General features: G+C 48.3%; 2 protein-coding genes across 3 annotated transcripts; both read left to right on the top strand.

Moving 5' to 3' along the window:
• Positions 1 to 351: 351 nt before the first annotated feature.
• On the top strand, positions 352 to 7,605 carry LOC121166735 (protein UXT). 2 transcript variants are annotated; one of them, XM_040995996.1, is made up of 7 exons: positions 352 to 418; positions 605 to 711; positions 1,568 to 1,649; positions 1,794 to 1,861; positions 2,130 to 2,237; positions 7,239 to 7,302; positions 7,507 to 7,605. In XM_040995996.1, exons 2-7 carry the CDS (start codon positions 614 to 616, stop codon positions 7,558 to 7,560), a joined length of 474 nt encoding a protein of 157 aa, XP_040851930.1. In that variant the 5' UTR covers positions 352 to 418; positions 605 to 613; the 3' UTR covers positions 7,561 to 7,605. The 2 variants fall into 2 exon arrangements, with proteins under 2 accessions (XP_040851930.1, XP_040851931.1); XM_040995997.1 differs by having other exon boundaries at positions 352 to 711.
• Positions 7,606 to 8,833: 1,228 nt separating this feature from the next.
• LOC121166734 (ETS domain-containing protein Elk-1) lies at positions 8,834 to 23,344 on the top strand. Its single transcript, XM_040995995.1, has 6 exons — positions 8,834 to 8,941; positions 15,785 to 16,028; positions 18,892 to 19,335; positions 20,677 to 21,108; positions 21,721 to 21,822; positions 21,921 to 23,344. Exons 2-6 carry the CDS (start codon positions 15,819 to 15,821, stop codon positions 22,017 to 22,019), a joined length of 1,287 nt encoding a protein of 428 aa, XP_040851929.1. The 5' UTR covers positions 8,834 to 8,941; positions 15,785 to 15,818; the 3' UTR covers positions 22,020 to 23,344.
• The last annotated feature ends 3,050 nt before the right edge of the window (positions 23,345 to 26,394 follow it).

Below are 26,394 nucleotides of genomic sequence, written 5' to 3'. Positions count from 1 at the left end.
CGACAAAACGATAGAGTGCCTTCCTTACAGATGAGAACCGCTTAGGTTTTGCCGTTTATACTGAACGCTTCACTCCCTAGCGCTACACGCACCTGCGCATTCCATCACCCCTAGAACCCGCCAAAACCCTCGTTGCCACGTGCAGTGCCCAAGGCTCTGCGCGCCGCTTCCGCAGCCTCCAGCTGGCCGGCTAGTGGCTGGACAGCCTGTTCCAACACGTTGCAGTCCTCCTGGATCCCCACACGTTCCGCAAAGTCCCGCCCTTCTCTTCTTCCCTTTGGTGGATCTTACCTCCTTTCAGACCGCCCCTCCCCAGCTGGTTATTTGGTTGGTCAGCGCGCTTGTGGCTACGTAATTCACCCGCGCCACCCGGAAGCCGTGGTTGTACCAACCCGTTCTTATTGCCGGCGGCCCTCAGGTAAGGGGCCGCGTTTTGGTGTCCCTGGGTAGCCGAGTCCTGGAGTTGGGAAGGACAGAAGGTGGACCCCCCCACCCCCAGCATGACCCGGACGTGCTCATTTCCCAACCTTAACAGGGTGGAAATGAACTGTGCATGGGGCCATACTGAAGTGGTCAATGTGGTCTTCCCCTTCCCCCTCCCCAGGAGCCCGTAATGGAGACGCCCCCTAAAGGGCGGGTGGTGGAGGCCACGGCCGAGAAAGTACTGCGCTATGAGGCCTTCATCAGTGACGTGCTACAGCGGGACTTGCGGTGAGTGACAGCAAGAGGGGCGGGGCCTGCAGGATATTCCACGTGGTGGATGGGGCGTTTGGAGTCCGGGCCAAGCCTTCGGATTGGTGGGCGACACATCCGGAGCCCATCCCCACGCGTTTCCTTAAGGGCGAAGGGGAAGCAACTTCCGGGGTGCAATCGGGCTGGGACTTGTGAGTCGAAGGGCGTGCCTGCGCATGCGCGGACCGCGATGGCTTAAGAGCCAAGTTCCCGAGCTACAGTTCTGGGGCTTGAGCTCTGGCTAGCTACTTTACCATCTACGTAAATATCGCACCCACCTTCTTTCTGTGTCTTATAAAGCTTTCAAATCAGTGAAATGAAGAAATTACAGAACCTTACTCATGCCATGATTTTGAGTGTTCAGAGTGATGTCAAATATACTAGGTGTTCAAGGAGTATGAAGAGCTATTATTTCTGTCCTTGGTTATCTGAGCAGGAAGCGGGGTGTTAGAACTTGGACTATGAACAGCCTGAAAGGAATGTAGGAATTTTCTAGGATGAGGATGACACATACTGATTGGCATTGGGAGTGAAGTGTAACAACAGTTAAGAGTTAGCACATTTATAAGCCTTACGATTTGGAAGGCATTATTCTAAATCTTTTATAGTAAGTTTTCATTTAATCCGAATGCCTCTACACGATCATAATGTCACCCCTATTTTATAGTTGAAAAAGCCAAATAGATTACTTGCCAAAACCACACATCTGGGTAAGACCCAGGCAGTCTGACCCAGGGTCCAAAACCTTAACTTCTGCACTGAAAGGAGAGCATAATAACATGAGACCTTTGGTGAGGTGTAGCCTGTTGCTCACCATTGTACTTTTACCCATTAGGAAGGTGCTGGACCATCGAGACAAGGTATATGAGCAGCTGGCCAAATACCTTCAACTAAGAAATGTCATTGAACGACTCCAGGTAGACATCAGGGTTGGATGCTCTTTTTTTGTTTTGCTTTTGAGGGTGCATGTGAGGGAAGTGGGAAGAGAGACCCTAGACTGAAACCTTTTACCTGAGCTGAAAGCTGACCACTGACCCCTGCCTCTTTCTCTCTCCCTACAGGAAACTAAGCACTCGGAGTTATTTATGCAGGTGGATTTGGGCTGTAACTTCTTCGTTGACACAGTGGTGTGAGTGTCTACCACCCTCCGGAGCCCTTCCCTCATGGAACAGATATTTTTTCAGCATCTGTTATGCACCAGACGCTGCTAGATTTTATAACCATTAGGATATAAGCTAAGTATTGGGGATATGAAAGGAAATGAAATGGAATCAGATCCCTGCCTCCCCAGAAACTCAAAATGGGGATGGAGAGGGGATAAACAGTTTTAATTAAACTGTGTGGTATGATGAACAGTAATAAGAACCTCTTCCAATTCTTCTAACCTCTCTCCTCAGCCCAGATACTTCACGCATCTACGTGGCCCTGGGATATGGTTTTTTCCTGGAATTGACACTGGCAGAAGCTCTCAAATTCATTGATCGTAAGAGCTCTCTTCTCACAGAGTAAGTCCATTTTGTGAAGGGAGTATCTAAAAGAACCATTTCCAACACTCTTTTCCCGTAACTTAGAGACCCAGCTTCCCTGTTCTTCAGACATGGGTCTAAGGGAGTGGATATGCAAAGCTCAGCCCCAAGGCTAGCACATAATAAACATTCCAATCACGTGGTCTTTGAATAATTCAGTCATACAAACATATTGGGCATCTTTTCCTGAGCACACTCTGTGCATGAGAGTAGAGATACAGCAGTGAACAAAACAGAAGCAAGCTCCCATTCTAAAGGGACTATGTTATTATACCCAGCTACAGCTGTGACAACAGCTCAACAAGGCCTCAGTGTAAGTCAGTAACAGTAAAACAAGTTACCTCTAACTTTACCTACTGATTTTCCAGCTAATTCATTATACTCTTGCCATGGTAACTTTCACATGCCTCTTTAAATGTCCCAGGAATGCTGCTACCCTGGGGCAGATGCAGTGGCTATTCTCCCTGCCATAGTCTTTCCCCAGTACACCTGTGGTTTCTCTTCTCACTCAATTGCCCTGCTTAAATATTCTCTCCTCATCAACAAGGTCTTTCATAGACTTAGTATGTACTTGCAATCCCTAAGACTCTTGATTTCATTTATCTGCTTTTTCTCTTAATTTTTCTTCTGTACTTATTACCTCCTAATACTTATTGTGCAATTTGTTTCTTTGTTACACATGTAGTGTCCTTCAGGATATAAGCTTAACAAAGGGAGAATTTTTGTGTAGACCCCAGGTGATTAGAATAATACATAGCATACAGTAAATCATCTGTGTGTGTTGAATGTATTTGAAAGGAATTCTGAAAACAAATTGATGTGGTCAATGAAATAAACCTGCATTGGTGGCGATGGAGAGAAAGTACGGATTCCAGTTGAGTTTAAGTTGTTGAATATGGAAGGACAGTTGGGAGTATAGATGAGGGGTTTGAAATGTACCTGAGGAAAGCCTCCCAGCAGAGATTCCATTTTGAGCTATTTGAATAAGCAAGCCATGGGACTTTCTGGGGAACATTCCTGTAAAGGGCAGCAGTGTACCTGGCCTGCTAGTGGAAGCTACCAAGAGGCACGCATGGCCCAGATGGGACAGGTGTGAGGGATGTGAGCATTGCGCTTAGATTAGCAACATCTCACAAGTGTGAATACTATTGATTTAAAATTCCTTCTTGGTTGTTTGTTTATTCCTGCATTGGCTTCTTCCAGAGTTACCTCCCTTTGTTTTTCAGTATTTTTTTTTCTTTTCAAATGTTTCTTGAATTTCTGTTTTAGTGAACTCAAAATAGTATCAGACCTGCTGAGAATTCTAAATCTTAATGATCAGACCAGTTAGTGACTAGTTTGATCAAGGGTTGTTCTGCTTTCATTATCAATCCAATTCCAAACTGCTTTCCTTTTTATATCACAGGATTCCTGGGTCTTTGAGATACATTTAAAATTTTTGAGACCCAGTGTTTTTTCTAAAAATTAGGTATGTAGCTTGTCAGTGCCTGTCCCCTTACCTGATCTATTAGTGTAGTTAAAAATGTGGTTGACTCTCTCATGCTTTAATATTAGCAGTTCGACTCTCTAGACATTTAATCTTTGTAGGAGATAAAAATGTGAGTCTGTAGGCTTTCCTCCTCAAGATATGATCATTTGGTATGTTCTTTCTGATTATTTCATGTATTCAAAACTGCCCAGAAGTGCTTCCTGTTCTTAGTCTATAATTTTGGGGATGGAGGAGAGCAAGCTTCTATATATTCTTTCCTGCTAAGCATCAAAGAGTGCACATCCACATCTTACAAAGAGACATGTAATTATAGAAAAGCAGTAGTAATACAACTGGAATTTGGTAGACTCATATTTTTCTCCATTTAAGGGTTAAAGTCTATAGCCATTCATAAACTAAACTTGTTTCATTGCTTCAGTAATTTTGTTCTTTCTCACTTTTTAAGGACTAATTAATTTTGTTCTTTTTAAAAAATATTTGTTTATTTGAAAGGCAGAGTTAAGTTAAAGAGAGAAGGAGGGAGAAACAGATTTTTCCAGCTGCTGGTTCACTCCCAAAATGGCTACAGTAGCAAAGCTGGCAAGATCAAAAAAACAGGAGCTTGGAATTCCATCCAGCTTTCCCATGTGGGTTTCAGGGGCCCAGCACTTGGATCTGCTTTTTCAGGTGCATTAGCAGAGAGATGGATTTCAAGTAGAGCAGATAGGACAAGAATCAGTGCCATATAAGATGCCAGTATTTTAAGTGATGGCTTAACCTGTGCCACAACCCTCCCCGCTGTTCTTTTTGATACTAAAAAGAACAGCTATGGATCTGATCAACTTTATTCCCTCCTGTCTTTTTTTTTTTTTTTAAGATTTTTTTTTCTAAATTGGAAAGGCGGATCACATTTACAGAGGAAGAGACATAGAGAAGGATTTTCTATCTGCTGGTTCACTCCCAAATGACCACAACAGCTGGAGCTGAGCTGATCTGAAGCCAGGAGCCTCTTCTAGGTTTCCCACAATGCTGCAGGGTCTCAAGGCTTTGAGCTGTCCTCTACTGCTTTCCTAGATCATAAGCAGGGAGCTGGATATATCCCCTGTTCTTTGAGCACTACACCAAATAACCTCGAAAGTACTGTCACTCTAGAAACAGCACCGTGCTTCATTTTTGATCTCTAAATGTAGATTTAACAGTTTTGTGTTTCAGCTTCCTTTGAGTCAATAATCCTTCATTTATTCAGCACTGCCCCACACTGTTCTGGATACAGGAAATGCAACAGAATAAAACATATCAAAAACTTCACCCTCACATAGCTGACATTCTAGTCAGGGAAGACAGACAATAAACAAAAGTAATATGAGGCAATTAAAAAAAATGAACATTAAGATTTATTTATATCTTCATTTATTTATTTATTTTAGAAAGGCAGATTTACAGAGAGAAGGAGAGACACTGAGAAAGAGCTTCCATCTGCTGGTTCACTCCCTAAACGGCTGCAATTGCTAGAGCTGAGCCAATTTGAAGCTGGGAACCAGGAGCTTCCTTGGGGTCTCCCATATGGGTGCCGGGTTCGAAAGCTTTGGGCCATCCTCCATGGGAAGTGAAGTATCTGGGACATGAACTGGTGCCCATATTGGATCCTGACACTTTTTTAAAAAAAGATTTATTTATTGTTATTGCAAAGTCAGATATACAGAGAGGAGGAGAGACAGAGAGGAAGATCTTCTGTCCGATGATTCACTCCCCAAGTGACCACAACGGCTGGTGCTGCGCCAATCCGAAGCTGGGAACCAGGAACCTCTTCCGGGTCTCCCACGCGGGTGCAGGGTCCCAAAGCATTGGGCTGTCCTCGATTGCTTTCCCAGGCCACAAGCAGGGAGCTGGATGGGAAGTGGGGCTGCCGGGATTAGAACTGGCACCCATATGGGATCCTGGAGCGTGCAAGGCAAGGACTTGAGCCACTAGGCCACGCTACCGAGCCCGGATCCCGACACTTATAGGTGAAGGATTAGCTGATTGAGGCATAATGCTGGCCCCTGTATACTTAATTTCAAAGTCTCTGATCTTCTGGCTGTTCCTCAAAAAAAAAAAAATCTTTCCTACCACTGGGCCTTTTTCTGGAAGACATTCACATTGCTGAACTCTTTCTTATTCAGTTCCTTCTCATTCTCATTCTTGAGGAAGGTTTCAACCTGTCAGGATTCTTTTGGGTGAGATCTGATGCAAACTGCCTTAGAATTGACTGGTGCATGTAGCTCAGCAGTCCAGAGCCAGAATGGTTTTAGGCACCTCTGGTTTCAGATCTTAGGCCTTGGCATCTGCCCCGAGTCCTAGCTCGCACCCAAGGTCCAACCCTTTGCTAAGTCCTATTGGCTCTACCTGCAAAATGCATCCCAAATCCAGTCATCTCTCACCCCTTTAACAGACAGCCACTGTTGTCAGAGCCTCCTTGGCTCACACAGTATACTGTACACTAACTCTCCATATTTCCATTCACTCCTCAACCCAGCATCCAAATGATGGATTTTGTTTTTAAGATTACTTATTAGAAAGATTTACAGAGCAGAGACGGAAATATCTTCCATCTGCTGATTCACAAGCTGAGTCGATCCGAAGCCAGGAACCAGGAGCTTCCTCAGGTTCTCCCACACAGGTACACAGGTCCAGCGTCCCAAGGTCTTAGGCCATCCTCCACTGCTTTCTCAGGGCACAAGTAGGGAGCAGGATGGGAAGTGGAGCAGGCGGGACATGAACCAGCACCTGAATGGGACCCCTGCACTTGCAATTAGATGATTAGTCATCATGGTAGGCTCAGATGTATGCTCATAAATCCAGTTCACTTCACCTCCCAGCCCTTACCAGGCTTCCAGTTCACTTAATAGAAATGCCCAGACTTTTAACCTGGCCTTGTTGGGTTTACACACTCTGCCTCCCACCCACCCCCATCTCTACTGTTTGACCACACCTGTTACAGTACCGCTCATTCTTCTCCAGGCAAAGTATCCTGTTAGCTATGCTTGAAACATGCCAGGTAAACTCCCAGTTCAGTACTATTGTCTTGGCTACTCCTTGTGTGTAGAGTACCCATCCTTCGTGTAGCACTATTAGCTTCTTTATGGCTTGACTCAAAATGCTTTTCAATGAAGCTGTCCCTAGGTACCCCATTCCACTTTTATTGTCCCTCCCTGTTTACTTTTTGCATTGTACCTAGAACCATGTGACATGCCGTGGATCTTATTCCATCATTTATTTGTCTGACTCTCTTAGGAATCTGAGCCCCCTGAAGCCAGGAAATTTGTATATTGTGTTTGCTGCTGTCCCCCCAGTTCCTAAAACCAACATACAGTAGATGTTTGGTAATCTTTGAATCAGGTCCAGACTGTGATCAGCCACTTCTACATAGAAGATTGGTAAAAGTCCTCCTGGATCTAAGTAGTTGAAGTGAGGAGGAAGAGTCATCTTTGTAAGTGGAGCCCACTTTGCCCATTGTTTTTTCTTTTCTCCAGGCTCAGCAACAGCCTCACCAAGGACTCCATGACTATCAAGGCCCATATTCACATGTTGCTAGAGGTGAGAGCAGTGCAGCCCACTCCCAGCCTCTGCCTCCAGATGTGGTTAGGGCGATGACCTGAAGAAGGGAGAGAACCAGCCTTGGAAAGGACCATCTTTCCCTTTGAACTGGATTCGGGGGGCGGAGGGGGGAGTTCCGAACAAGCCTGAGGAGGGGGCCTAGACCCAGTCTCTCTTATAAAAACCCTCTGTCCTCTTTTTCAGGGGCTTAGAGAACTACAAGGCCTGCAGAATTTCCCAGAGAAGCCTCATCATTGACTACTCGCCCCATCCTCTGACATTAAAGAGCCTGAATGCCTTTGAGTCACATGGCCCTTCTTTTACCCCTTAATCCCTGATGGTTACTAAGGTACCCTGTTTCTGGGATCCAACGTTAACTGGGAGGTTTAGTTTTTCTATGGATCCTTTAAAGCAACCTGGAAGTCCTGCCTCCAGCTTGTTGCCTGGCAGACTTTGCTGCTTGACTTTAGGTCCTCCCCTCCGTGTCACCGTGGCAACCTGCTTTCCCCCCCCCCCATTCCTTCCATTCTTTTTCCTGGACAGCATCCTTTGAATTGCCTTAGAGAATGGACCGATTCAAGGTGGAGGTTTGTTCCCATGGCAATCAGCCGTTCACTAGTAGCCCTAAGATTTACACAAATCGTTCCACAGGTACCATCAATTACACCCACGCCAGTCAACCTTGCCCCCAGCTTCTAAATGGTTCCAGCTGCCAGCAATAGGTGCCGAGCCAGAGTGTGCCCTCTCTGGCCCAACCCCTATGTTAGGTTAAATCTAGCTTCCCCAAGTCAAGGCAGAGCCAGGTTCCGCCTCCCATAATAACTCTGGCCAGAGCCCAAGCTTGCTCTGTGAGCACTTAGTTTCTCAACGCTCCTTTGCGTGTCTGGCAACCATCCTGCCCTCCTACCTCCGCTCCGTTCTAAATTCGTCTTTTCTAGCCAATCGCTATAGAGCTACCCTGTCCTCCTACGCAGAGCAGGGCTGGCTGCTACGCCCATTTCTATACAAGTCCTGCTTCCGCTAAGCAGCGTGGCTCGCAGCACCGCCTGCTTGCTGTTTTGGCAGCTGTCTAGGAGTCTCGTCCGCCAATCACTGGAAAGCTGCACCCGCTCTTACCTCCCCCCCGCCCGTCCCCCGCCCGTCCCCCGCCATCTTCAGGGGCTTTCTACCTTCAGTTCCGTTTGGGCCAATCAGCACGAGGCAGGTGCTCCCCCCACCTTATCAATTAACCACGATCTGTCGGGCCCCCTAGAGCCAATCTGCGTGGAGCAACGGCGAGTCCCTGCGTGTCTCCTCGGGACTCGGGTGTCTGTCCGGGGCACGTCATGTCGCCTTGGGCCAATCACGGAGTGGCTCTGTGGGACTGGCTCCGCCCCACCGAGCCCTGAAGCCGTGCGGTCTGGCCGTGGCGCCTTGGCCAATCAGCAAGCGGCGGGAGGTTGGGGCTCCTCCCTCGCAGGCCCACGTGAGCGGTGGGGAAACGCAGGGGCGGCTTCTAGGTGCTGCCGCCGCCGCCGCCACCACCGCCACCACCGCCGCCTCAGAACCCGGGCCTGGGGGGCGGTGGGGCCGCGTATGGAGCCCCCGCCCCCCGGAGCTACTAACACCGCCTACGCCGCCGCCGCCGCGCTACACACAGGTGAGTTCCGGCCTGGAGGATAGAAGGTCCTATCCATGACCCCATGTATCCTTCCCGCCCCCGCGTGGGGAATGTGGCTTGGCCGGTGGCCTGTGGGTGTCCGGCTCCCTACTACCACCACCATGGCTGGTGCACCTGCATGTGGCATGCCCTCCCTTCCCTTTGCCCCCAATGCTGGATCTGACCGTGGCCTAATGTTCCCCCTCCCGCTGTATAATGGATCGGTCTGCGCGCTTCTATTCTCCACACCCCAATTTACAGTGGACTCGTCCATGGGCTTGCCCCACCCCCCACCCCCCACTTAGAGCCAGTTCGCGGCATTGTCCAGCCCCCTTAATAGTAGGTGCTTGTTGCAGTTCTTCAGCCTCAACTTTCGGGGGCCCCTCTATGGCCTTGTTTATTGCACCCGTCCTGGTCCCCATAGAGAATCCGTGGCTCTGTACTCCACCGTGAACACACATACACACGTGTGCCCGTGCGCGCTCCTGTTTCAGCGAGTCCACCTGAGTTTGTGTGGTTTCCGTTCTGCCTTCTCCAGGCTCTATTAGTCCCTGGCTTTATCAAGGCCGCGCTCCCTTTCTAGAGTTCAGACTGGTCTTCAGAACCGCGGGCTTAGCAGTCCAGTGCCCTGTCTTACCTCCTATTTTGTATACTGTCACCCCAGGGCTTGGGCTTCCCACTTCCTTTTCCTAGTGGGTTGCTTCGGTGCTGTGTACTCCAGTCTCTGTTTGCAGTGGCACAGTCTCTGGCTTTGTCCTGCTTTCCTCTTAATCAAGTTTTTCCGCTGGTTTTTCTCCCTTTCAGCTGTTGCTCAAGAATCCATAAGCTTTTCCTGCTAGGAGATGAACCTTATCTCCCGCTCCCTTACACAAGGATCTGTTCCATGGTCTTCCTGCCCCCACCCAGTGTTCTTCCATCCCGCCTCTCCCTTACTCCCTCCTCCTGTGCAGTCCCAATCCCTGGGGAGTCTAAGCCTGTGCACTTTTGGTTGTGGAGCACTGTGCTTCATACACACTCTTAGTCACCAAGACGTGCTGCGTCCTCACTGTAAGTGAATACATTAGCGGCAGTGATAATGACCACGCCAGGAGGAGCTAACATTTACTGAACATCTGGTATGAACAGGTAAAGTGTTTTTATGTAGGGAACTCATTTTATCTTCACCACTATCTCGTGAGATAGGTATGGCAGAAGTGGGAGCCTAGCAAGCTCAGAGGCCTCACTCAGAGGTGCTCCAGTAAGTAAGCCGGGCACAACAGCTCTCGAAGCTGCCCTCTTTTACCTCGAGCCAGATCACGCCATAGGAAGCCCCACTCAAAAAAAGCAAATGCATTCCCGGCTCCATGTGTTTAGTTTTTCTGTTTCCTGTGCCTGCAGAATCGTCTCAGCAGCCAGCCACCAAATCCTAGCAGCTGGGTGACCACCCCCACCTCTTAAGCACACACACACACACACACACACAAGCACATGCGCGCGCACACACACATGACTGCTTTAACCACGTTATCTCTGCACGTGTTTGCTCGTTTGTGAAATGAGGGAATCGGAATCCCCTCCAGCGTAAATAAAGAATACCTGTGAGTTAATGAAACCAATCCCTTGTCTGGCCTCCATCCACTCCCCACCTCCTAACTGTGTACACTGTTAGGGTGCGGGAAGGACTCCTGTCAGCACCTCCCCGCTGCTTTTCCAACAGAGCCTGTACATCCTGCCACAGGGCCTTTGGACTAGCAATTCTCCAATGTCTCTGGCATCTGCCTGGTTCCTGTCTGGGCTCTGTGGCATGAGTGAATGGGACACACTGTGAAGAGACATGTATAAACAAAGCTTTGAAGAATGACAGTTTATATGTGAGAAAGGTGTTAGCAAAAGGATGTGTTTCCCAAACTAATATATAATATCTCCTCTTGAAGGCGCAGGTGGGAGAGCTGCTTTTAAGAGTCCTTGGGAGAAAAAAAACAGAGTCCTTGAACTGCACTGTATCTGGGTAGTGTTTATCACACTGTGGTACTTGGGCTATACTATTTAAAGGCACACATGTAATAAAGTTCCTCTGAATGGTATTTCTAACAACAAAGCCACTCTTGACGGTGGGCTCCCACACACTCAGCAGGACTCAGGCCCCGTAACTGTTCTGTTGGTCCCTTCGTCCTTTCCCGCTCCCTGACATATTGGCCGGTTTAGTTACTGTCTCTCCTCATTAAGTGGTTGTCCTGTAAGAATTTACACTTTATGTCTGCTTGTTTGCCCTAGTGTCTTCAGCTCCCTGGAAAAAAAAAAGAAAGAAAGAAAAAGAAAAGACCCAGGTATACAGTAGGTGCTCACTAAGAATTTATTGTGTGAATAAATAGGAAAAAACAGAATTTCAGACCTTGGTACTGGGGACAGGAGGGGTAAGAAGGGATATGAGCGGGAACAAAACAGGCGCATAGCCCTGTCCTTGGGGAGGACACCGTGTAAACAAAACAAGTGAAATGAGATCGTTAAACCGGGTGGTAAGGAGAAAACAGGAAGTGGAGCAGTAGGAATGGGTGAAATGTTAGGCAAAGGAAAGGACTCTTGAATTAGGGCCTGGAGGAGGTGAGGAAAGGATCTGTGATGTCTCAGGGAAGATGTGCCGGTGGAAGCAACAGCTAGGCAAAGTCCTCGTGGTAGGACTGTGCCTGTTGTGTCCGGGACCGTGGAGGAGGCTGGTGTGGTGGGGAACGAGGCACATAGGGGGTAGAAGCTGAGGTCACAGCAGTGACAGTAGCCAGCTGGCACAGGCCGATGTGATATATATCTGATTGGAAAGAAGGAACGAGGAGGCAGACGAATGATACACAAGCTAGAAATGCTAGCTAACATTTGTCTACCATGTGCCAAAACGCTTTTTCTAAGTCCCTTGCGTATATTGACATATTTCATGTTCCAAAAAAAGCCTTAAAGAAGAAGTGTATTTTTGAGGCTATTTTGAGAACAAAACATTACCATTTTACAGATGAAGAACTAGGGACAGAGAGGTTGAGACACTTGGCTCAGGGTCACGCAGGCAGGTCATGGCCAAGGAGTATAAGGCTAAAGAAACAGAATGGGTCTGCAAGAGTAGACAGGTTATTTGATGCGCCACATCACAGAGGGAGAATTCATTCTGCCTGGAAGGTACCAGAACTTGATGGTTGTGTAATCAAAGTTCATGGGGTGAGGGAAGGACTCCTCTGGCAGTGAGAACACATGTGTGCGTATCTCCCAGAAGTAGGCTATGTGGGTCGCTCAGGATGGTTGTCTCAGGTCAGCATCACTTCCACCAGGAAACCCTCCCTGCTTACCTCCCAAGATTGTAGCCTTGCATGTTTTGCTTTCTTGATGACTGGAGCCAAAGCTCATGGGTTTGAATCCCAGCCCCACCAGCTTTCCAGCTGTGCAGTTCAGGGATATTTCTCTGAAGTATATATTCTCAGTGCAGGATACTTCTCTGTGCCCCCATTGCTTCATCTGAACAGTGACAGCTGTAATAACCACCCTTGAGTTCTTGGTTAGAGGATTAAAAGAGCGTATAGCACATATTAAGGACAGTGCGACTGGATTGTATTTTTAAAATTAATGCTCATGGCCATGCACATCAGGGTCTACCAAGCCTCTGAATGTCTCCAAAACTGGTTGCCTGCTCACCTCACAAACCATACCCCTTTTCCCCCGACCCTGACACTCCTACTGCTGGGTTTTTCTGTTCTCATTCCTTGCTTTCTGGTCCCCTCCATTGGAGCTGGCTGCACCCTCCGCTTCAAAGCTCTTCACGCTGGCTGCGTCCTTGGCTGGGCATAGTACCCCCATTGCCCACAGCCCAGCTGCTTCGCCTCTTCTAGGTCTTTGCTCCCATATGATGTCCTCAGTGGCCACGCTGTCCTGACTCCCTGTGTCAAAACAACTGCTCTTTTTCTGCTCCCGTTTGGCCCGCTGCCTTCAACACCATTAGGTATGCTCTTGTTTGCCTTGGTTCTCGTCCTGCCCACTCCACCCGTGTATGCATTCCTGTACAGCAGGGAGTTTTGTCTTTTTTTTTTTTCCACATTTGTGTCCCTAGCACTGGGCTATGGTAGACACTCAAATCCTTGCTGAAAATGAATGGGATGAAGAGGAGTAAACACATCTGAGTGAGGCAGAATACTAGAGTTCTTATTAGGGGTCGAGTGGGAGAAGTGATAATAAGCAAAATACAAAGCCCTGTTGTGCTGGCAAGGCTGGAAGCCAGCCGGCAGATTTTCACTGAGCTGCTAGAGTCTGGAAGAGAAGGCAGTAAAAAAAAAAAAATCGCTTCTCGGCCTTTTGGCTAAGATCAAGTGAGAAGCCAGCAAATTTGCCTGGGTTCACGACCAGGAGTCACACTCAACTCTCCAGGCATCTGAAACAAGTCTGGCCTTCAACATAAACTCTGCTAATCCTCCGGCGACAGGACTGTCCCCATCCCACATTGCACGACGCTGTGACTTGTATAATTACCCAAGACTGGGCCAGCTGCATGAACTTGGAATCAGGTCAGGCAGAAGAGGATCCTGCTGTGTGGTTAGTTTGTGGCAGAATAAAGAATCCACAGTAACTGGAGGATCTTTGAAAGCTTCTGTTTTAACCCAGTGATCCTGGCCAGGTGAATAGTTGATTAGTTAAAGTTCATTCTCTTAAGGAACAGGAAGTTCATGTTTATTTTCCATTTGCTGCTAGGAAAAGACACGGCTGGAGTGACAGGGAGGGGCCTGCTCTCCGAGGGACATGCCTGAGAGGCAGCAGTTGATGTTCTGGGGGCAGGGGAAGCAGGGTGGCACTATAATCTGATGGCTAAAAAGCTCAGATGCTGGCTGTGCTGCTTCCAGCTGTGTGGCCTGGGCAAGTTCCAGAGCCATCTTGTGCCTGCGCTTCATCACCTGGAAAATAGTAATCAGACGACCCTAGATCCTAGCCTTGGGATGAAGGACCAAGGAGTCCGTACCTGTAAAAATACAGCACTGCAGGCGCACATGACCCGATCAAACTGGGCTGGGTAGGTTTCGTAGTCTTAGATTTTAGAAAGGTACCGTGGTGCACTTGCGATGTGTTACATAATCACATAATCGCCTCCATGAGCTCTGGCATCAACTACGTTTCTGTCTCTGCAGCAAGCGGAATGAGGCTCAGTAAAGACCGAAAAGGACCTGACTGCCATTCAAATCGGATTTTGCTGCCAAAAGAGTTACAAAGAAGCTTTCAGGTGTCAGGGCTTTTTGGATTTCTGAAAAGTAGAATAAGCAATTATTAACAAATTGGAAAATAATGTTTATTTAAACCCTACTGCCCTCCAGGGTGTATCATATTGAACCCACACAATAACCCTATGAAGCAAGTATCGTTGTTATTGTTTGTGTTTGACAGATGAGAAAATTGAGGTAGAAAGGAATGAAAAGTACGTGCCAAGGGTCACACAGCTAACAGGAGGATATGTCACACTGTTTGTGGGGAAAAAACAGGATTAAAGGTATAAGTTTATTTTTAGGAGAAATGTGTTATAAAAAGAAAAAACTTTGCAGCAAAATAAACTTGCTGAATTCCATTATTTCCTGGAGGTTTTTGAAATACTTTCGTAATTGGCAGAAACAGGATTCGAACCTTGGCAATCTGAGCCTAGAACCTGGGCTGTTGTCCAATAAGCCGCACTGCTGCTTTGCTTGGAACAGTGCCTGACATGTGTAAGTACTCAGTGTATATTAGTTATTGCTGTTGTTGAGAACATATAGGGACGAGAGTTGCTATGGAAGGGAGAGGACTTGGCAGCAGAGGGACAAGTGGGAACAGGCCCTGGGATTCAGGAAGACTTCTTAAAGGGCCTCCAACTGGGGCTGAAAGATGTGGAAGACTGATAAGTGGAGGTAAGGAACCAGCTTTAAGAGGAGTGGCAAAAGAAAGCCTTCCCACAAACTTAACCTTGATGTGGTAGGAGACACCGGTTAGGTTCAGACGAGGGGGACTGCCCTAGATACCCGCAGTGGTGGTCAAAAATTCATCTGCTTAAAGCAATGGGTTTGCAGTCCTGTAGTGCTGTATGGGTGCAACCCTGGTCTCCCCAGGCTGATGTCAAGGTGTTGGCAAGGCCGTGATCCTTTGTAGCACTGCTCGGGGAGAATCTGTTTCCAGCTTATTTGAGTTATTGGCACAGTTTGATTCTCTGAGGTTGGAGGACCAAGAACACTATTTCCTTACTGGCTTTCAGTTTGGGGCCCTTTCCAACTTTAAGATGTTGCCCACTTGCCTTGGCATAGGGCTCCTTTTTTCCATCTTCAAAGCCAGCAGCAGTAGGTCAAGTTCCTCTCACATTTTGAATGTCTCCTCCTCCTCTATTGTCTCATCTCTGCGTTACTTTTCTGGCTCCCTCTTCGGCTTTTCAGAGTTCACATGGTTATATCCAGCTCTCTCAAAAAATCCAGACAAATCTAAGTCTGTAACCTTATTCCATGTGCAGAGGGTCCCAGGTTATGTGGACATTTTTGAGTCGGGATGGCATTTTCGTACCTACCACAGTCTGCCCTCTGATCCCAAAAGTTTCACATAAGTGGCACATGCAAAACCCATTCACAGCACCCTAAGAGCCGTGTGTGTGTGTGTGTGTGTGTGTGTGTGTGTGTGTGTGTGTGTGTGTGTGTGTATGTGTATGTATGTGTATCATCCCAATAAACAAAACTGGGAAGCATAAAAGTTCATCTGACGGCATTCAGGGAAGGATGATAGCATATGTAGAGGCGAAATGACAAGAAAGGAATTCCCCCCTCCCTTCCATCTCTCATCTCTGCCTCCTCCTGTGTCCCCAGCTTCTCAGCTCTGAGTTCTCTACCCCTCCAGGTACTCCTGGGATGGCGTGAGTGCTCCCCCAGCGATGGACCCATCTGTGACGCTGTGGCAGTTTCTGCTGCAGCTGCTGAGAGAGCAAGGCAATGGTCACATCATCTCCTGGACCTCACGAGATGGTGGGGAATTCAAGCTGGTGGATGCAGAGGAGGTGGCCCGACTCTGGGGGCTGCGCAAGAACAAGACCAACATGAACTACGACAAGCTCAGCCGGGCATTGCGGTACTACTATGACAAGGTAAGGCCTCTAAGCCCAAGGCCGGAAGCCTGTGACATTGAGATCAGAAAAGTCATTATCTTGTTTAACTTCTCCTATAACATTGAAAACAATATGAAAATGTATTACTTCTCAAATCCTTTGCCTAGGACCTTCAGACTAACTTAATCTCCCTTATTTTCTTTGGTTAAAACCTTTATAATCCTCTTTTAGTCAACAATGTGTGCTATTCTTATTCCTGGAGTCGCAACCTCCCTGAAAAGGTTATGCTTATCTTCCTGACTTCGTTCTCTGAAACTACAGCATTTTTTTTTTTTTTTTACCAATTCTTTCGCTAAAGTCTCTGAAACAGCATGTATAAAGCCAGCTCCACACCCCATACTTTTGGATTCCCAAAGCATCCCTGATCTACTCCAGTATCTGTATGAGCTGTTTTATTTCATTACTACTACAGCAAAAATTTTAAATTTCCTTCATCCTGTACACACAGACTCTCTGAACAAGATTTTTCCTCTCCTTAATGTTTATACCAGGCATCTCACTTTGTTATTTAGCTGGATGAGGCCTGCCGCGGTAGCCTAGCAGCTGAAGTCCTTACCTTGCATGTGTCATGCCGTGCCGGGATCCCATATAGCCACCACTTCTAATCCTATCAGCTCCACTTCCCATCCAGCTCCCTGCTTGTGGCCTGGGAAAGCAGTGGAGGACGGCCCAAAGCCTTGGGACCCTGTACCCGCGTGGGAGACCCGGAAGAGGCTTCAGGTTCCTGGCTTCCTGGCTTCAGATTAGCGCAGCTCCAGCCTTTGTGGCCACTTGGGGAGTGAATCAGCAGATGGAAGATCTTCCTTTCTTTCCTCCTTTCTGTGTATCTGACTTTCTTATGTAGCTGAAACCTCCACCACAACAATGTTCCTTTTCATTCCTCTTCTGAGAAACAAAAACCCTGATCAGCATCATGACCTCACAAGGTGGCTGGTGTTGTGGCAGGCTAAGCCACCGCCTGTGGTGCCAGCATCCCAGTTGAATGCTGAATCACGTCCCAACTGCTCCACTTCCGATCCAGCTCCCTGCTACTGTACCTGAAAAAGCAACGGAAAGTGGCCCAAGTGCTCGGATCCCTGCACCTGTGTGAGAGACCAAGATGGAGTTCCAGGCTCCTGGCTTCAGCCTGGCACAGCCCCTATCCCTGCAGACATTTGAGGAGTGAATCAGCAGACGGAAGATCCATCTCTTGCTCTCTGACTCTGCCTTTCAAATAAATAATCCTTAAAAAAAAAAGCCTCACTGGGATGCCCTAGTATCTCCACAGTCCTCTTGCCCCCAGAACAGCCACATTCTTACATTGCACACATTAATCATCGAAGGCATTTATTCCATTTTCCTATTTTATGCTTTTAACTTGGACCCCCAGAGCACCAAGGTTACCTCTGTATCCCCAAAGGTCCACCAGAACCTCCCTGAGTACCCTCCAGACCAGACTGGTCGTGAAATAAAATCTCAAACATACTTGGCTCCCCCAAACCGGCCCTGAGATCTGCTCCCACAGTGTTGACACCAATATTTTTATTGGTCTTTTCTAATTGTTATCAGCGGGTTCATTTTATCACTCTTTTAGCTTACAAACCTCCACAATGCCACAGCAGTATTTTTCACTTATTTGAGGGGCTCAGACTATGTTCCCATCCACTGGTTCACTCTCCAAATAACAGCAGCTGGGGCTGGGCCAGGCTGAAGCTGAGAGCTCGCAAGTCAGTCCTTGTTTCCCACATGAGTGGGAACCATCACCTGCTGTCTCCGAGGTGGCACATTAGCAAGAGTGTAGAATTGGGAGCAAAGCTTTGACTTGTACCCTGGGCATCGCAGCATGGCATGTGGATATCCCAAACAGCATCATTTACTATCACACTAAACCTCTATCCCCACAATTTTATTTATTTATTTTTAAAGATTTGTTTATTTTTATTACAAAGTCAGATATACAGAGGAGGAGAGACAGAGAGGAAGATCTTCCTTCCAATGATTCACTCCCCAAGTTAACCGCAACGGCCAGCGCTGCACTGATCTGAAGCCGGGAACCAGGAACCTCTTCCTGGTCTCCCACGAGGGTGCAGGGTCCCAAGGCTTTAGGCCGTCCTCGACTGCTTTCCCAGGCCACAAGCAGGGAGCTGGATGGGAAGTGGAGCTGCCAGGATTTGAACCGGCACCCATATGGGATCCTGGTGCATTCAAGGTGAGGACTTTAGCCGCCAAGCTACGCCGCCGGGCCCTATCCCCACAATTTTAATGAGGCCTTCTTACCTTGTCTGCTGTAATGGACCTCGGCCCGCTCCACTTCTATGTTAATAACTTTAAATACTCTTTATTAATAATTCATCTTCCCACTCAGCTGAATTAATTTATTCTCTTCCAACATTTATAACAGTTACTTTATTTTCCTGTTGTATCGCATTAGCTCGCCTCCAAATCTGTGTCCTGGCAGCCACCCCATAGGCCTGGCATTGTTAACCTGCAGGCACCTCTGCTGCTCAGAGGCTTGGGAGAACCTGCCCCTGGTACCATGCTCCCCTTGATGGGCCCCATTGTGAACAAGATCCAGTGGGGCTGGGGGAGCAGAGAGATGGAGATGAAGAGTGGCAATGGGAAACTTGAAGGTTGGTGCATGAGGAAGACATTAAAGAAAGCATCATGGAAGGGAGGAAGAAACAGAAGAGATAGTGAGACAGGAATTGAGGGGAGTGAAGAATGTAGACATTGAAAGAATGAGATGGGTGAAATTGGGGCAGGTGGGAAGAATGGTGCTAGGAGGAAAAGGACCCCTCCATTCTCTCCTCTCCCGGTCTCCTCTTTCCTCTAAGGCTCTCTGTTTTGTCTCCTTCCTTCCCAGAATATCATCCGCAAGGTGAGCGGCCAGAAGTTTGTCTACAAGTTTGTATCCTACCCCGATATCGCAGGGTGCTCCACTGAAGACTGTCCACCCCAGCCTGAGGTGTCTGTTACCTCTGCCGTGGCCAATGTGACCCCTGCTACTGTACATGCCACCCCTGGGGACACTGCCTGTGGCAAACCAGGCACACCCAAGGGTACAGGAATAGCAGGCCCAGGTGGTTTGGCACGCAGCAGCCGCAACGAGTACATGCGCTCCGGTCTCTACTCGACCTTCACCATTCAGTCCCTGCAGCCACAGCCACCCTCTCACCTCCGATCTGCCTTGGTGCTCCCCAACACCACCTCTGGAGGAGCAGCAGCGCCCCCCTCAGGGAGCAGGAGCGCCAGTCCAAACCCCTTGGAGGCCTGCCTAGAGACAGAGGAGGCTGGCCTGCCTCTGCAGGTAAGGACTGGAATGTGAAAGTTCCCTAAGAGGGGGGCTGTACAGTTCCAGAATGAGCAGGAAGGCTGGTACAAGAGGTGCAGAAGTCCCCTTGGAGAGACTGGCACTGTGATGCAGTGAGTTAAGCAATCACTTGGAATGCTACCTTTCTCATTAGAGCACTAATTCAAGTCCCAGCTACTTTTCCACCACTCCAGCTCCCCACTAATGCACATGGGAAAGCGACAGGTGATGGCCCAGATGTGTGGACCCCTGCCACTCACATTGGAGATTCAGTTGGAATTCCTGGCTCTTGGCTTCAGCCTGACCCAACCCTGGCAATTGCAGTCATTTGGGGAGTAAACCACTGAATGGAAGATCTTTCTGTCTCTGTCTCGCCTTCTCTCTGTAAATCTGCCTTTCCAATAAAAATAACTGTTGAAAAAGAAAGAAACTGCCCTCTAGAGGCAAGGCAGACTCTAAACAATTACTAGTATATCCTGCTGTGCCTGGGTTAATGGTCTCTATATCTGTCACTCTGTCTTTTAAATAAATAAAATATATCTTTAAAAAGAAGACCCCTTGGAGAAAGGGGTGGAAAGGAGAGCTCTACAAATCTTAAGATGGAAAATAAATGTCCTACAATTCAGTGTTACCTGCATGTTGTGGCTGCCATGAACGCGGGCTCTCACTTCAGTGCTTGTCAGGACCATCCAGAGGGCCTGTTAACACATGGCTGGGGCTCACCTGCAGAGTTTCTGATTGCATAGGTCTGGGGAGGGGAACTTCCATTTTTTTTTAAAATGTGTTACCTTGAAAGAGAAACAGAAAGCTACCTTCCTCTGGTTCACTGCCCAAATGCCCATAATAACCAATGTTGGGTCAAAGCAAAGCCGGGAACCAGAAATTCAGTCTGGGTTTTCAGCTTGGGTGCCAGGGACCTGTGCGTTGAACTATGGCCTGCTGCCTTCCTGAGTACACATTGGCAGGAGGCTGAAAGCAGAGCTGGGACTCACGTCTAGGCACTCAGATGTGGAATACAACCCATTGCTGCTAACTGGATGTCCAACCCAAAATTCAGCACAACTGGTTTGTCAATAAAATTTTGAGGACCCCTGTTTAGTGCATGAGGCAGGACATTGTCAGTTGTCACAGCTGGGCATGGGCGTCTCACCCAAGGCCACTGCCCCTGCAGAAATCCCACTTCCCTAAAGTAGTCCTGTGTCCTGTGGGAAGATCTGCACTTATGCAGAGTTGAGCCCCAAACATCAAGTTCCAGGGAAATCATTGGGTAGCTCATGAGAGCAAGCTGTTCTACCTAAACCAGTTTACCTACCCACTCTGCAACCACCCCTCTCCTAGGTCATCTTGACCCCTCCCGAGGCCCCGAACATGAAATCCGAAGAGCTGGATGTGGAGCCTGGTGTGGGCCGGCCACTGCCCCCAGAAGTCAAAGTGGATGGGCCCAAAGAAGAGTTGGAAGGCATGATGGAGGCAGGGTTTGTCCCAGAAACCACCAAGGCTGAGGCAGAAGTTCCTCCAACAGAAGGTGGGCCAGCCCGGCTGCCTGCAGTCTCTAGGGAGACTGCAGCGCCAGCGGGTAGCCTGGCAGCCTCTAGCCCTGAGAGTTCCCAGCCACAGAAGGGCCGGAAACCACGGGACCTGGAGCTTCCACTCAGCCCAAGCCTGCTTGGTGGGCCGGGACCCGATCGGACTCCAGGTTCTGGAACTAGTTCTGGTCTGCAGGCACCAGGACCAGCTCTGACGCCTTCTCTACTACCTACGCATACACTGGTGAGTGCCTGTGAATGAGGCAGGCCTGGCAGCCAGGGTGGATGGGATTGGTGCTAGGCAGGTGATTTACAGGACTTCAAAGGAGGAGGATGTGGTCACTGAAGAGGTTGAGCCTTGCAGTGCAATTAGCAGCCGTGAGACTTACCTGGGAGGACTGGAACTAAGTTGAAAGGCAGGTCTGGGGACTTCTATGGGCAGGATTGAGGGGCTGCCTGATGTTCTGTAGGAACTGTTTCCAGATTAGACTGTGGCTTAAAGATTCTGAGTGGGGCTTTGGGGTCTGGGATTGGCCAATTGGCTCTCCTGTCAGGTATCTGAGTGGGACATACAAGTTGGAGGTTAACCCTGAGCCACTGGGATTGTGCTTTGTGAGATGTGAGGACAAGGAGTGGCTAAGTTTTTGGGGGTGAGTGCTCAGGAGTTGGGAGGGGGTGTCTAAATTTTGGGAGCTGTCAGGGGCATGGCCTTAGTAGTTATGGTCTAGGTCTGTCAACTTTTGGGGAGTGAACTTAGGAGTCCAAGGGGAAAATTGGTGGTACGGCTGTGACCAAGGTCCTTCCGTGTCTCATGCCTGTGTGCCCTGTGCTCACTGTGAGTACCCCTTCCCTGCAGACCCCGGTGCTGCTGACTCCCAGTTCGCTGCCTCCCAGCATTCACTTCTGGAGCACCCTGAGTCCTATTGCACCCCGTAGTCCGGCTAAGCTCTCCTTCCAGGTAGGATGCCTTCCTCTCCCATCTTGGGGAGGGTGAGAGACCCTAGAACGACCCCCCCATCCATGACCTCTCCCTGTTTCTGTCCCCTCCCCCCCCAGTTTCCTTCCAGTGGCAGCGCCCAGGTGCACATCCCTTCCATCAGCGTGGATGGCCTCTCAACCCCCGTGGTGCTCTCCCCAGGGCCTCAGAAGCCATGACTTCCACCACCACCACCATCCCCTTCTGGGGTCACACCATCCATGTCCTTGAAATTCTCTCCAGCCAGCCATCTCAAGGAGAAGCATAATTCAACTGACAGACTCACGCTCTGGTTGTGGTGGGGTGGGGGATTCTTGGGAAGAAGCTCTCCCACTAGCTCTTCTATAAAACACCCACGACTTCTGTGCTCTTTGTCAGTCCCCCAGTGGCCGCCCTGGCACGTCTCCTACTTCAAGGGTAGGGGCGGTTTATTTATTTATTTTTTGAAGGCCACTGGGAGGAGCCTGGCCCAATCCTTTTAGGGGAATGGTTAAGATGTCTCCCCTGCGTCCCCACTTTTTCCCCTCCGAGACGAGACAATCAGGGTCTGGCTTGAGATAGACATTTCCTTATTTATTTCTCAGCCTACCCTTGGGGAGATGAGGGAGCCCTGTCTCTATTTTGGGATTTGGGTAGAAAAGCTAAGCTTGTTGCATTTTTTTTTTCAATTATTATTATTATTGTTGTTGTTGTTGTTGTTATTCCTGGCCACCTCTTAGAGTCCAGGGAAAAACAAATTGTACCATTTAATGGTTTGGGAGTCTTGGCCAAGCAAGAATCACACCTTTGAAATGGGTATTTCCACCTCCGCCTTTCTCTCAGACAACTTGTTCTATTTTCAACCAACATTCTGGCCAGGGAGGAATGCCCTGTTGTTCTTCTCCCCCCTGAGAAGCCATTCCTTTGTCTGCCAAACTCCCTGGGGTCCTGTGTGTTACCTCCCAATGGAGGATTTTTCTGGAGGAATGGTCCCCGTCTGGGGGACCCCTCCAACCTGTACTCCAGGTCTCCCTGTCTCCCACCCCTGCCATTTTGATAGTATAATCTATTTTTAAATGGGGCTTTTCAACAGGGGAGATGGGGGCATCTCTTCCTATATCAATGGGGTGGGTGGGAAGGAAGGGATTTGGGGGGGATCTTCCTGTCACCCCCAAGTGTTTATTTTTGATACCAAACATGTATTTTCAGCTCCCTCCCAGCCCCCCAATTTCCTGCGGGCGGGTACAAAGGACTCTAAGTGTCCCTGGAGTTGGGAGGGAAGACTGGGGGACATAAAACCTGTTCTGTCACAATTCCAGGCTGGAGAGGATGGGTTCAATAAAACTCCTGGGCTCACCTCCCATCAGCACCAGCCTAGTCCAGGCCTGCGGGTCTGGGGGTTGGTGATTTGGGGGACGGTGCTACACTCGTCTCCACTGTTTTACTTCCCCAAAATGGACCTTTTTTTTTCTAAGAGTCCCAGAGAATGGGGAATTGTTCCTGTAAATATATATTTTTAAAGGTGTTGCTGGAGGCTGCTGCCATTTTTTTTCCCTCTGATGTTGTCAGGACTGAGTGTGACAGGCATGATTTGGTGTAAAGGCAACGAGAGTGTGAAGCAGGGGTTGATTGTGAGAAAAAGTACCACGACATTAGGTATCCAAAATAATAGTGGCTCCAGATTGACAGCCAAGTGTGAGAAATATGGGAAGCTATGATTGTGTTTATGTGTGTGTGAGAGAGAGAGGGAGAGAGAATGAAGAAGGAGAGGGAAGGAAGAAGTTATGAACACAAACTTTTGATAGTGTGTCTTAATGGGAAATCATGTGTTTCAGGAAATCTCTCTGACTGAATGATTAAGATCCTGTAGAGAGGGAAGGTACTTAGCTTTAACAGTTAGGCCACAGGTTAGGATACCTGGTAATGCACATTGAAATACAATCCTGACTCCAAATTTCTGCTGTTGCATCCCCGAGGAAGCAAGTAGTAGAGTCCCCGACATTGATGCGCCAGACCTTGTTTGAGTGCCTGGCCCAGCCCAGTGCAGCCCAGCCCAGTCTGGCCACTGTAGGCATTTAGAGAGTGAGTTGGCATATAGGAGCACTCTTATTTTTTTATTATTTTTTTATTGAAAAGTCAGATACACAGAGAGGAGGAGAGACAGAGAGGAAGATCTTCTGTCTGATGATTCACTCCCCAAGTAAGCGCAATAGCTGGTGCTATACCAATCTGAAACCAGGAGCCAGGGACTTCTTCCAGGTCTCCCACGTAGTGCAGAGTCCCAAGGCTTTGGGCCGTCCTCACCTGCTTTCCCAGGCCACGAGCAGGGAGCTGGATGGGAAGTGGAGCTGCCAGGATTAGAACCGGTGCCCATATGGGATCCCAGCACATTCAAGGCAAGGACTTTTAGTTGCTAGGCCACGCCACCGGGCCCAGGAGCACTCTTTTAAATAAACGTAAAAATGCATATATATCTGCTGTTCCTAAAATCTACCAATGGCAATGTTTTTTGAAGACTTGTGATGCTACATAGACAATGTTTATGAGAAGGGAGTAAGGACTGCAGATTTGACACTATGCAGTCTGATGAGCAGGACCAACTGAGTGACCAAAATAGTGTGCAAGAGGTGGTTAGAGGAAATGGGTAGAGATTTGGGGGACCATGTACGGGTGGCAAATTTAACTGTGTGTAAGCAAGCTACTCTGAACAGTTGTCAGACTATTATTGCAAGGCTATAGTATCTACATGGCACCAGCATACCTGTGAGAATTTAAGAGACAATAAGCAGGACCAAGTGGTGGCTGAGACCCAAGATAGAAAAATGGTTCGTGAAAGGCGGAAGACAAGATTGAAAAAGAGCTGGTGATGGGAAGAGTGTAGGGTCGCAGTCATATGACCCTGAGATTATTGCTAACGATCAGCAGTTCCTGCTACAATCTCTCAGAATTTTACAAGACTGAATGAAGGGGTGTGAGAGAGGAAGTGAACTGTTGGTGAGGGAACTAGAAGTAGCGATATCTGGAAGTCAGTGACTGGAAGAGAAACTTGAAAACTGAGCAGCATATGTGTGTGTGTGAAGACTCAGGAAATCTATGTGAGAAAACGACACTGCGCCCTCATCAGGTGATGTGAGAAATTGATGCGACTGCAGTAATTCACATGTATATGAGGGGACTTGAAAAAGTTTATAGAAAAAGTTTATAGAAGGGGGCCGGGCAGCATGGCCTAGCGGCTAAAGTCCTCACCTTGAACGCCCCAGTATCCCATATGGGCGCTGGTTCTAGTCCCGGCAGCTCCACTTCCCATCCAGTTCCCTGCTTGTGGCCTGGGAAAGCAGGTGAGGACAGCCCAAAGCTTTGGGGACCCTGCACCCATGTAGGATACTCGGAAGAAATTCCTGGCTTCGGATCTGCATAGCATCGGCCATTGCACTCACTTGGGGAGTGAATCATCGGACGGAAGATCTTCCTCTCTGTCTCCTCCTCTCTGTGTATCTGACTTTCCAATAAATAAATAAATCTTTAAAAAAAAATCTTTAAAAAAAAAGTTTATAGAAGGGTGAACATTTGGCACAGTGGGTAAGGTACTGCCCAGGGTGCCTGTATGCCTTTTCAGAATGCCTAGGTTTGAGTCTTGGCTCTACATCCAGTTTTAGCTTCCTGCTAATGCACACCCTGGAAGCAGTGGGGTGATGGCTCAAGCACTTAGACTTCTGCCACCTATGTAGGAGACCTAGATGGAGTTCTTGGCTGCTGGCTTCAGCCTGGCACTCGGAAAGTGGAGGAAAGGGCTCTTAGGCTCACTGGCTTTTGCTCTCCCACCTCTCTTAAATGGAAAGAAATAAAGTGTAAATCGTTGTTTGGAATCCACACTTTAAAAACATGAGAGAAAAGCAGACTACGAGGGAAAAGATAGTATGCAACCCTGACTGTCCCATAGGAGGTAACTGCACTAGCATCCGAGAGCATGATGGTATACATATGTGTAAAACTCAGAGGCATACATGTATCTGGACCAACTGTGTCGAGAGCTGATTGAGACTAACTAAAAGACCTGAATGATAAAGATGGAGTGTGATATCCAATATAGTGGTTCTGTTGTATGAAAATCATAGGAAACTGTAAGAGACACTGGAAGCCGGGACCGTGGGATGTGAACTAAAAGTGGCTTGAGTGAGAAGGGCTAGGAGAGAAAGGTGTTCTTGTGTGTGGGTGAGAAACATAAACAACTCACAGTGACTAGAAATCAGTGACTGTTGTTGGTGTAGATGAGGAAGCAGCAGGCTAAATGAATGGCTGCCACATGTTAGGAGCTGATACCACTCTGTGTGAGAGAGACTGGTGAGAGAACCCTGGCAGGGCTGCACCAGTAAACGGGCTATAAGAGCCGGTGGTATGTTTGAAACTGCTAGGAGACTGCAGTGGGGCCAAGGGTCAAGGGTGGAAGATGAGTCCCTGAGGAGGGAGTGACCAAATATCCGAAAGACTATTGTGGCTATGTATGGGAACGTGTTCCTAAAAGACACCAGCGGAGGCTGTAAGTGTGGATAGAGAAGAAAATGTGAAGGAAAACAA

The sequence above is a fragment of the Ochotona curzoniae genome, unplaced genomic scaffold (genome assembly GCF_017591425.1).
Source record: "Ochotona curzoniae isolate NIBS_2020 unplaced genomic scaffold, NIBS_Ocur_1.0 patch216, whole genome shotgun sequence".
NCBI classification, from domain to species: Eukaryota; Metazoa; Chordata; class Mammalia; order Lagomorpha; family Ochotonidae; genus Ochotona; species Ochotona curzoniae.
The sequence above is the reverse complement of the archived record's forward strand: the minus strand, read 5'-3'. Positions and strand labels throughout refer to the sequence as shown.